Raw genomic sequence first — 12,859 nt, 5'->3', positions numbered from 1 at the left:
CTGAGTGGTAGCAACAATGGTGATGATGACGATGAGGCTTTCTTTACTGAGCTAAGCCCTTTATGTGTATTTCATTATAAAACTGTTAATTATTATTATTCCCTTTTTGTAGATAAGAAAATTAGATTAAAGATGTCATGTACTTTAAAAGGGAGGCTGAATAACCACTTGATAATCGTTAGGTATTACGATGTTCCTACTAGTAATCTCTAAACTAGGGTAAGGTAATAAGAAAGACTTCAGTAATCAATGGTCTCATGTCAATAAACCTCATGTTTACAAAAATTATGTAGTTGTAAACTTACATCTGTCAAAATATTTTAAATTCTTATGATATAATGTTAAATGAAAATGCATAATTAAAATGTTTAATAAAGATTACAACAATTGAAATAGGTAAGCTATGTAGCAAAAGTCTTGAGGGGACTATGAAAAATGAAGAGTTGTGCCCTGGTAGAATTGTGCATAATTTTTTCTTTTAAATTTTTATTTATTAATGTTTTATATTTACTTATATCCTGCCTTATTCCAAAAGTAATTTAAGGTGGCTCCTGACCTTAAAATTATTTGGACATTAAAAAGTGATATTTAAATGTCATTATAATCTAGGGTCTATTTAAATCCTTTATATTATTTTAAAAAGAGAGAGAGAGAAATCATTTTGTGTCATGCATACAAATGTCAAAGCAGTTTCTTTTCTTAGAATACCACATAAAAGTATTATAGTTCTTTGATTTATCAGATCATAAATACCCAAGTGGATTAACCATTATGGGAACAGTATAAAATATAGCAAAAGTTCTCCAGTGAAGTAGCCTTTAGAAAAACTGACTTGGAAAAACCACCAAGTCACCCAGCATTTAAGGCTGTTATAATTCTTCTGTGCTGCTTGATCCCACTGGGTCTATAATGTTGCTTTCACACTATTCCTGGGCTTCTAATGTGTCCCACAGATTGATGAGGGGAGAGGAAAATTAATTCCAAGTGACCCAATGCCTGCAATTTATATTATGCTGACAGTGGTGATTTTCAAAATGGTGACCCCTTATCAGTATAATTCTTCGCCTTACAATATACAACCAGAGGAACTGATCTTATTCTGTGTCGTCATGATAAAAAGTGATTACTCAGACATGTTTTTGCAAAGATTATTCTAATTTCCAGAAATAATCCATGGTATCATTACCGTTCCAGGGCTACCTCAGAGCATCCAGAAAAGTAATTTACCAAAGCCAGGATGTAAAGCAGGGCTTTCATCTACCCATTGGGCATAATTACTGTAATAAAAGTTTTTTTAAAAATGTATGAAAAGTGTGTCCAACTTTTCTTTAAGATGCCAGTAGGGGAGAGGAGTAATAAGTCGTTCATGATTACATTAATTTTGCTACTTTTTATTAAGTGCCAACTACATGAAAAGCATTATTTGCTACACCAAAGAATATAAAGTGATGGACATTTTAAAGAGATACACACACAAACCTAGATAACAAGTAAATGTTACCATTACGTAGTCTTCCCCAAATGTCTACTTCATGTTCAGCACTACGTTTACAGATTTAGAGGAAATTTTTTTTAACGAATTAATACAATGACTCTCTAAGAGCTTGTCTTTATTTAAAAATCAAATGTAGGACTTCCCTGGTGGTGCGGTGGTTAAGAATCCGCTTGCCAATGCAGCAGACACAGGTTCAAGCCCTGGTCCAGGAAGATCCCACATGCTGCAAAGCAACTAAGCCCATGCACCGCAACTACTGAGCCTGCACTCTAGATTCCGCGAGCCACAACTACTGAGCCCGCGCACCACAACTACTGAAGCCTGCACACCTAGAGCCCATGCTGTGCAACGAGAAGTCACTGCAATGAGAAGTCCACACACCACACACCTCTAGTTGAGTCCCCTGCTCGCCTCAGCTAGAGAAAGCCCGCGCGCAGCAATGAAGACCCAACGCAGCCAAAAAAAATAAAAATAAAATAAATTTAAAAAATAAGAAAATCAACTTTAAAAAATTTAAAAATAAAAAGTACAGTATAAAAACTAGAAGAATCACTATAAAATAACAAATGAACTAATCCAATAAAACAAATATGAAAATTTGGAACTAAGAGGAACCACGTACATTATCCAGCCCAACCACATCATTTTTAAATGATTTTAAAAGACCCACTGATGCTCAATGACTTGCCTAAATTCTAAAACTGAGAGCGTTGAGCAAGACCTCAATTCTACTGCTAATTTAATGAGTCCAGAATCCTGGTCCTAATTGCATATTCAGCATATCTTCAAAAAAAAAAAAAAATCCCTCTATCCCTCCATTTAAATTTACGATACTGACTGCTAACTGGCTTCATAAGATCAGCATAAAGCATATGTCATATTTTTCCTGTGGTACCTTCAGCTCAGGAGACTTCTACTGAGCAAGCGGCAATCTTAACAACCCAGAGAATTCATATAACTTGAGAGGAGGGTACTTCTTTCTACACTTCGTGTTTTAAAAAATTCACGGAAGGTGTAATGCCTTCCTTTGCCTCAAACAGACCAGGTGTTAGAAAATGTTCTGAGACTGCATACTGTAGAAGCCATCAAAGGGGAAAGTATCATTTCTTTCTTTTTTTTTTTTTAATTTCTCTTTTTGGCTGTGTTGGGTCTTCGTTGCTGCGTGCAGGCTTTCTCTAGTTGCGGCGAGCAGGGGCTACTCTTCGTTGGGGTGTGCAGGCTTCTTATTGCGATGGCTTCTCTTGTTGTGGAGCACAGGCTCTAGGCGCACAGGCTTCAGTAGTTGCAGCACGCAGGCTCAATAGTCGTGGCTCATGGGCTCTAGAGCGCAGGCTCAGTAGTTGTGGCACACGGGCTTAGTTGCTCAGCGGCATGTGGGATCTTCCTGGACCAGGGCTCACACCCGTGTCCCCTGCATGGGCAGGTAGATTCTTAACCACTGCGCCACCAGGGAAGTCCCTATCATTTCTTTTTAACTTTGAGTAACAAACATGGAAGAATTGCTAGTATTCTTTTTGAAAACTTGCAGAGAGCTAGCCCAAAGACCATTTTTCATTTTTAAATACCCAATATTAAAACTATGCACATTTGCATTTTTGTGTTTAAATCTCAGTTAATAGATAAGCAGTGAGGGCAATCCTCAAATCCTGTCACTCCACTTCCTGCCATCCCGGGACACCCAAGAAAGCATATGAACACTTACATGCTTTGTCTAGCCAAGACTGAAATAATTAGGTGCATGTTTTCTTCCCTAAACATCTAAGGCAGTTAAAAGGAGATGCTGCCTGGGAGGAATAATGACAGAATGGCAGCACCGGTGGCCTGGTACTAATGATTTGGGACAACTTCCAAAAGTGGGATTTCCACAACCTCCTCACGGCTCTCTTGTGCCCCGTTTTGAAAAATCGTGGGCTTAAGGTGAATGTCTGAATGAACCAGGAAACCTGACTTCGTAGCAAAGCACTGTTCTCTCTGATCCCACAATCCCTGGGCTAATCTACTTCTCATTCCTCAAAATGGCTCCCCTCGCGCACCTGGAATCTCTGCTGGTTCAGTCCTGCAAATGGTCCCCATCCCTGCAAACAGCAATGAGAGACTTCTGTTCCCAGGTCTCCCATCACGGCTGTTTGTTCCCTGGGAGGTCACCATCTGTACCTCAATCATCACTGACCTCAGACACCACCACCACCCCCGGCCGTGTAGCTGATACAGTCTCTATAATTCATGCTCCCCCATTTGTTCATTTCTCAGCCTCTTTGCTAATCTGATTGTGACATGCCTGTAATACGTTAGGCATTGTTAGAATTTCTATACACATTATTTACTCATCTCAATAACCTGCAAAATAGTTATATTTCTATGTCCATTCATTCAACAAACTCATTTGACATCTATTTATTAAACCAAGTTTTACTGTGTAGCTATTGAGCCACAGATTCTGATAAGACATGAGCTCCAACTAGCTCACAATAATAGGGACGCAGGAAACAGAGGCCTTGGAAGGTCAAGTAATGTATCTAAGGTCACACAGTCTTGTAATAAGAGTCAGAATCTGAAACCCAGATTTGTGGGTTTCCAAGCCCACACTCTTTTTGTCTGCTGCATTGGCTCTTAATAATCCCCAAATGAGTTCTGCCTATGCTCATACCTATAACGCCTTAAGCCACTCACACGCCAGGCAAGTTCAGAGAACCAGCAGGCTGGCCGCCAGCAAATCTCAACCCTCCACTTTCAATAGATCCATGTCTCAATCCAAATTCTATCTCTTCACTTTTAAAATTTTAAACCCCCAGTTTCTATGACCTCTGAAAGGTGGAGGCTTGAATGTAAGAGTTTCCAATAAAACAACATCTAAATTATCTTCTGTGCTAAGATGAAGCAGCAGAAGCTTAACTCATGGATAAGCATCTGTCCATATGGCTGCTTTGAATTTGCAAAAAAAAAAAAAAACCCAACAGAGCATCTTATTTCCAATAGTAAAACAGACCAAAGCTTTGGCTCCCCCATGCCTTATAAAAACTAACAGATTTCACTTTGATTTCATTTTGCTTACATATAAATCTGCCCAAAAACTCATCTAGAAAATGAATGTTAACTATCATAATTAAACCAGACCAACTCTACCTTAGCAACCTTTTCCTAAATTCTCAGGAAGGGAAGCTTTGTGGAGATGGAATGCAAGATAGGAACATACAACCTGCTATCTGCAGCTGTGCAAATGTAACTTTAACAGTCTTTGCCAACAGAATGAGTGTGTACTGAAGCTCCACTAAATGTGTCTTTCTGTTCATCATCTAAAATTGCCTGAAGCAGCTGAAAACATGAGAAAGTACTTCTCTGAAGCATCTCACATTACAAACTTTGTTAAATGGTCTGCAGATCATTTATAAGAAAATATCCCCCTAAGAAATAACATGTATGTGGCTCAACCAGTGTGGTAGAAAAACAAATGTGTGTTGTGTTTTTATATAATTATCGGGTTTTTGAAATTCAGCAAAGCTAAGCAACATCTTCAATTACTTACCAGTTTTAGATCCTTAGAGGACAGCTTAGTGAACCACTGATTGTATTCCAGAGCAGCGATGATAGGTATTAGGTCCCTAGAAGGAGAAATAACAAAATACATGAAAGTGCTCTTACAGTAGCCATATGGCGCTTGACTTTTTAATCCATGACATCCCAGTTTACCTGTTAATTTCTGTTATTTATAAGCACAACATTCAGCTATATCTATTTTGACCCCCAGACAACAATTAAATTCTCTAGGACAGATCTTCAGGATGATGTAAGCAGAATTCCTAAAAGTTGAAGGTAAATTACCTCTAGGGACTCTGATTCCTATTTCCAAAGAAAAAGAGGTTGGTAGCAGTGTTCGTTTGAAGAACCTCCCTACTCTAAGAGAAATCATATGTCTAATTCCATACTAACAGGTCCTATTTCTTTAGACTGCTCCTTCATAAATTCTTTCACCATCAAGTATATCATATGCTCTCTAGCTAGAGGAGTTTATACGGCAAGCAAGGACAGTATCTAGCCTGATGATAAGTGACATCGGATGGGATCCCCAATGCTTATTGGCAAGCATCCCACAACCATTTGGTACCTTGCTTGCAGTTCTTAGTACAGATTATACACGTGAGATAGTCCAGGTGTTATTTTTTGTCTTATGCTTCATACAAGTTCTTCAACCATAGAGTGACGCTATTTGTAACAGAGATCTGCCACCACACTATTTTTCCAGCCCCTAACTCATGCTCAAGCCAAAAAGCAGGCAATTCACTACTCACCAAACATATGCAATTTCACAATCAGAGTTATCTTTTACGACGGGGGAAGAAGGGTGGGGGGAAGGAATAGTTAGGGTGTTTGGGACTGACATGTACACACTGCTATATTTAAAATGGATAACCCACAAGGGCCTACTGTATAGCCCAGGGAACTCTGCTCAGTATTATGCAACAACCTAAATGGGAAAATGTATAACTAAACCACTTTGCTGTACACCTGAAACTATCACAACATTGTTAATCAACTACACTCCAGTACAAAATTAAAAGTTAAAAAAAATTTAAAAAAGGTGTGTTCAGCTACAAAAATCCATGTATCTTTCAATGCCTGTATCATAATCCTCTCCTCTATTAAGTTCCCCCAGGTCACCTCAACCAGCACAATATTTACACCTCTACTTAGCATTTATTTTATTCTGTCTTATAGTATAGTTTGATGCTTAAACATCTATTCCTCATCACCCCAGGTTGTAAGTTCTTTGAAAACAACGTCGCTGTCTATTTCAGCTTTGTGGCTCCAGGGAGGCCATATCACTTTTACCCTCAGGGCATGACAAGCAGCAAATGAACAAATTTTTACTGAAATAGAAATGAAAGGCAGAAGGTAGAAAGAGAACTGAAAATCACTATTATTTCAAGCCTCAAGGTACCAGGCCCCACACTAGGCACTTTACATTTAAATCTCAAACAACAGCTCATTTAAATCTGAAAACAACGCTAGGAGGTACTATTGTTTACATTTTACAGATGAAGAAATAGATGCTCAGAGAAATATAGTGAAACTAGGCCAAAGGGACAGAACTACAGTCAAAACCCAGCCTCTGAAGCACGCGTGTGTAGTTTCATCAGATTTGCTTTAAAAAGTGAAACGAGCACCCACAGGTGTCAGAGAAAACGCCAGGGAATTAGTCTTCATCATGGGGTTCCACGTGCCATCTTTTCCACCGAAAAGCCTCTTTATTAACTTTGCTAAGTTTCAGATTAAAAAAAGAAGTTTCAGATTAAAAAACAAAAACAACAACTCTTCCCATAGTTGTTTTAGGGTCTCTACTCTCTCATCTCTTTCCATCGACCAAGGGCTCAGAACAAGTCCCGACATTTCTCCATGACATCTAATGACAGCTGCAGCTTCACTGGGAGTAAATTCCACCTTATAATACAGGGCCCCCCAAGCCCACGGTATCTGAGAGTTCTCACCTGTACTTCCCCATTCAGGAACTATGGCAAATCATTCTCATCTCATCTCCCTTTGTGGATTTAATGTCAAGTAGTGACTACACTTCAGAACCTCTTTATTGTGTATTTTGTTCTGTCACTTGATTTGACTTGAAGTACAGCTGGCTTTTGTCATATGAATTCATTTCCAGGAGTTGAAGGGCACATCAGTAACAGAACCAGGTTTCACGTTAATGCGGTGGGTAGGACAGCATCATCTCTATATATGACATGCAAAAACCTTGAAAATAATATGCTGGTACACTAAAAGTCAAACCTAACACTTAATGACACCAGAAATGTTTGGAGTGCAATATTAAATTTTAAAAATATACAGCGTTACAGGTGCATACTTGTGTCACCAGAGCCAATGAGTGTAATTGGTAAAAACTACATATAAAATGATAGATATAAATGCTCACAAATATAGACACTGTGTTTTTTTTTTAAGAAGAAAAGTATAGCAAAATGTTACGAGAATACCTTGCCTGGGTGGTAGCATTAAAGATGATATGAATATTTTTCTAACAGAATTTTTGTACTATATTTCTAAATTTATCTAGAATGATCCATAATCTAAAAGAATCATAAAAGTAAATGTTCTATGGATGGTGTAAATAAAATTTTATTATAGAAAAAATATCCATGAAGATGATGGAGACGCGTGCATGCTGGCATGGTCTACCCACCGTGTTTCTCTAAATTATGTTAATGCCTAGGTTTTTTAATGTTAAAAATAAATTAGAAAAGCACAAACATATACCGTAATTCATTCAATAAACATTTATTTAGTACCTACTAAGTCCTAGGTAGGGATATTAGGGTCTGAGGATTAAGTGATGAGTAAGGGCAGCTCTCCAGTGGTGGAGAAAGACCCCTCCTCAGCTATCTGCAGCACCATGGGAGACACGCTGAAAAGGGAGCATGTTCAAAGTGCCCTAAGAACACAGGAGGACATAAGCACTTCATCCTGGAGCAAATGGGGAAGGGTCCACAAGGCTTGAGAGATAGGAAGGGGCCAACCAGGCAGGGAAAACGGAAGAGAGTATTTCAAGTAATTAGGAAGAGCATGTGCAAAGGCATGGGAACTCGAAAATGACCAGCAACTCCATCCATTCACAGATCCAGCGAGTGCCACCCACAGTGCATGAATCACTGGGTTGAGGCAACAATGAACACAGCAAGATAGCCCCTCCCCTTGTGATACTAACCACCCAGCACAGCCTAGCAGAAGGCTCAGAGAATAAAAGCAATTCTAATAGAGTGAAATAATCCCTCTGGCATAGGGGGAATATGAAGTACTACTGTGCAAATAAGAGAGATGTTAAAAAAAAAAAAAAAGCAGTCACGAAAGATTCTTATGGGAAGTTCGTGAGCCTTCTAGATGAGACACATCACCATCCCAGAAGAAATGGTCAACAGAGTAATGTATGGCTTAGTCAAAGAGTTTTTTTGTGTTTTTCTTTTTTTTCTTTTTTTGCTGTACGTGGGCCTCTCACTGTTGTGGCCTCTCCTGTTGCGGAGCACAGGCTCCGGACGCACAGGCTCAGCGGCCATGGCTCATGGGCCCAGCCGCTCCGCGGCATGTGGGATCTTCCTGGACCGGGGCAAAACCTGCGTCCCCTGCATCGGCAGGCGGACTCTCAACCACAGTGTCACCAGGGAAACCCAGTTTAAGAGTTTTTATATCTGACGCCAAAAGCAAAGAAAAAAACAATGATACACTGGACTTTATCAAAGTCAAAAAGTCTTGCTCAGCAACAGATGCTGTTGAGAGAAGGGTGACACAACCATATTTTGGGAGACAATATTTGCAAATCCCAGTTCTGACAAAGGACTTGGTATTCAAAATGTATAAAGAACTCTCAGAAGTCAGTAATAAGAAACAATTAACTCAATTTTTTTCAAATGAGCAGAAACATCTAAACAGACACTTCATCAAAGAAAATATACTGAAGGCAAATAAGTACATGAAAGATTTTCAAAATTATTAGCCATTAGAGAAATACAATTTAAAGCCAAAATAAGATGTCACTACAAACCTACTGAATTGCTTAAACAAAAAAAAAGTGACAATATCAAGTGCTGACCAGGATGCAAAGCGACTGAAACCTCATACACTGCTGACGGGAATGCAAATGGCACACTCCAGGTGGACAGCAGCATGACAGCGGCTTAGTAAGTGTTATGTACATTTACCACGATCCAGCAACCTCAATTCTGGGCATTCACCCAAGAGAAATAAAAACTTTTATTTACACAAAAGCTTACATATTGGGTTGGCCAAAAAGTTCCTTTGAGTTTTTCCATAAGATGTTACGGAAAAACCCAAACGAACGTTTTGGCCAACCCAGTAGTATTATTGGTAAACTGCTGTATTCGTAATTGTCAAAAATTGGAAACAACACAGAGGTAGATGTCGTCCAGTGATGCTGTGTGACACCAGGTTAGAAAAGGTAATGATAATGGCTGCTGCTTGGCCCATTCTCCCTGTCTCCCTCTTCCTCTGATCTGGCCTCCCTTAAATAGAAAATACACGAGACACTACATAACTAATTTCATTTCTGAGAGTTCATTTTCCGGGACGGCTTTCTCAGAGCACAGTTATCAGTGAGCACATAAGCAAATCTTGGATAAATACTCAATTTGCATTCACATGCGTCTCCCAACTGCTGTGCTGATGTCACCTCACTGCAGAGAACTCCCTGCACTTCCCTGACGGGGGTCTGTGTCACTCAGGAACAATTCTTGCCCATGTTTTCACTAAGTACTGCTTGTATCACATAATGATTATATTATACAATGTAGAAAGCTTTCCAAACACCCGTGCTAGTCATCTTGACTGATTTTCTCATGGTGGGAAGTGGGTAACAGCTTTTTGCCATCAGTTCATGGCATTTATTGTATATCCCACTATGGTTTTTTTCTTTTTTTTTTTTTGCGGTACACGGGCCTCTCACTGTTGTGGCCTCTTCCGTTGCGGAGCACAGGCTCCGGACGCGCAGGCTCAGCGGCCATGGCTCACGGGCCCAGCCACTCCACGGCATGTGGGATCCTCCCGGACCGGGGCACGAACCCACGTCCCCTGCATCGGCAGGCGGACTCTCAACCACTGCGCCACCAGGGAAGTCCCACGACGTGTTTTAAATACATTAATCCATGTAGTCTTCACAGTAACTCCAGGAGGGAGGCACTGTCATTAACACCACTTTATAGATGGAGACCCACCCTCCTCTCCCAAGGCACAGAGAGGTTAGTGAGCTGCCCATGGTCACAAAGTTAGTCTGGACAGAGACAGGATTCAGACCCAGGCACTGTGACCTATGATCTGGTTGTCTTAACCACTGTGCCATCATCTCGCTAATGGGTCAGATGCTTTCCATATTGTCAAGAGTCTTCAACCTACTCTACAGGGGAATCCAGGGTGGCATATCCATGGGTTTTCAAATCAAAAATTTCAAACCCCTTTCATTACATTCAACCAACCACTTAGTTTCTAATTTGAAAGCCAACACTAAGATGTATTCTGAGGTGATTTCTTAAACAACGATTGTCCTCTTATTCCTTTGGACATCAAAAATAAACTAATATTTGGGGGCTATTAAAAGAAGTTAAAATGCAAAAACAAAGAAGTTGGCAAGCAATCTGGAGTCTAAATCACTTGCCAAATTCTTTGCCACTCTAGATTCTAGATAATCTATTGAATTAGAATTTCTCACCTGATCTTTGTGATCTAGATGACTTTGTAAGAATTCAATTTTTCCAGTTATTATTTTTGGGCCAAATTTCCCTCCTTACTCCTTCGCCACCCCCCCCCCCCCGCCTCCTCCCTGAAACTGTAAAAACACTGTGACTTTCAAATAGTGTGAAATACTCCAGGACAGTGTTAACGAACAAAAATGACTGACAGATTGGAAAGATGTCTAGCAGGCCCCATAATCTACAATGCAAGAAAAGCACAAAGGTACAGAGTAATAATCCAATGAACAACATTGTGATTATCTGAGTGTGCCCACATTCCACAGCATTGAAGAGTTCCCCCCAATAAATCTTACATTTAAAGGCTCGAAGGAAGCGTTTCACGCAAGAATACAGAGTTTTGCCACTCTGCCGCTTTCTGTGTGCACACAATGAAATATGCTCTGTAGCAGAAAGGCTGCTAAAACTCAGAACCACAGCAGTCTGTTCCTGACATAGTCATTTGATAGCCTTTCTGGGGATAATTTAGACTTTTCTCCTTTACATCTAGTTTGAAAATGGGAGTGGGAGAGCTTTAAAATTTTTTAAATGTCATGGATACCAATCCTGCCTGATATGCTAATTTATATAGATGTATGTTGATGTTCAGGGACGTCAACATATAAATGCATACGTCTATATAAATGAGTTGGACCACTCACCAACTCTGACGATATGACAACCTGAAACACTTCCCAGATGAGGACATGCCAGAGGCCTAAAGGGGTATTCTCTAAATTTTTTGATCGTTCACTCCTAACTGAAACGTATTTTGAGCACACATCTCCCCCAAATCTGTGTGTTAATCTACAAATTATATACATGTGCTACAATATTAATATATTGGGCTCAGTAAAAAAAAAAAAAAAAAAAAAATGCATACTCACACACATAAAATGGATAAGAAGAAAATAAGCATAAAACAAGTTCTACTCTTTTCTCCACATTCCTCAATATCTCATCATTTACTGTGTTCACCATACAGTCCATCTGACCCGGGCTGGAGACCATTCTTTTACAGAATTATTTACAGAAATTTAGGAATGGAAATAGAAGCTAATGCTTCTGATTCCACACTCCAAACAGCATTTCTTCCTTTTTAAATGAGAGCAGGAATAAAGAGAAGGAGGTTAGATTGGGAAAGAAGTATACCAGTGTCTTCAGGACAACCTTGACAAACATTAATCCACACATCCAAACTCTTCCCTGAAAGCATCAGACACACATCAATGTCACCTTGATGAGTATGAAATGTGACAACACAAAAGCATGAGTCTGAAGGGGATGAACTGCTGGCTGCGCTCTCATGAGCCAAGTTTAAGCTCGATGATGCATGTCGCGGAGGCTTCAGAGGAGGGAGAAGATTAGCTCCTCTTAAAAATCTTCAGGGAACAAGAAAAATCGATGTAGTTAAAGCTATATATTCTCTTCTCCTCGGCACCACAACCTCTAACCTCATCGTTCCCTGCCACTCCAAATTACAGTGTAATTACATTTTTAACATGTCAGCTCACAGGCCATTGAGAGATCCCATGAGAAATGTATAACAAAGCCTTCTTCAACCTGTGCCATCTTTTCGGCCCACTGATACCTAAACTAGAATAAATTTTAAGAATACACTTAAATAAAATTTTGGAAGCTATAAATAATAACTGAATGGGCATTTTTCCAAGTACTTCCTAATTCCTATTCTCCTCCAGAGATGAACTGGATGAATCCAGGATGACCGCTGTCACCCTCATACCTGAATGCTTATTCAGCAACAACGGGGTACCTGGCCCTGCATTTAATTCTGATAGAGCCATAGTTCGTTAGTTAGAATCAATTAATTCATTAATCAGTTACAGCATTCAAGTTGCTTATAAATCTACCTTGAAGCTCCTGGGCAGACCCTAAGCGGTCTAGTGAGGTAGCAGAATATATAGGAACAGAGAGGCTGGTCTACAGTGAAGAGAGACTAGCATGCTGGATGACTCCTAAGAAGCCTCAATACAATGTATATACTTCTCTATTTCTCAGTACATGAGGCTCTATAGGTCATGTGATATAACATGTATTATACCACTGGGCATGTCTCTGAAGAAGAGCAGATCCCAGGCAAATCAGAGGGTGAGGACATTAGTAA

The 12,859-nt window shown here is 39.7% G+C and overlaps 1 protein-coding gene across 10 annotated transcripts in view; it reads right to left on the bottom strand.

Moving 5' to 3' along the window:
- CARMIL1 (capping protein regulator and myosin 1 linker 1) overlaps positions 1-12,859 on the bottom strand; it is a 317,492-nt gene that overhangs the window by 141,454 nt on the left and 163,179 nt on the right. For all 10 annotated transcript variants that reach the window (XM_067752167.1, XM_067752164.1, XM_067752166.1 and 7 more), the window contains exon 9: positions 5,019-5,094. In XM_067752167.1, coding sequence (XP_067608268.1) covers positions 5,019-5,094 — 76 coding nt within the window. The remainder of the gene's footprint in view (positions 1-5,018; positions 5,095-12,859) is intronic.

Source organism: Pseudorca crassidens, chromosome 10 (genome assembly GCF_039906515.1).
Source record: "Pseudorca crassidens isolate mPseCra1 chromosome 10, mPseCra1.hap1, whole genome shotgun sequence".
NCBI classification, from domain to species: domain Eukaryota; kingdom Metazoa; phylum Chordata; class Mammalia; order Artiodactyla; family Delphinidae; genus Pseudorca; species Pseudorca crassidens.
The sequence above is the reverse complement of the archived record's forward strand: the minus strand, read 5'-3'. Positions and strand labels throughout refer to the sequence as shown.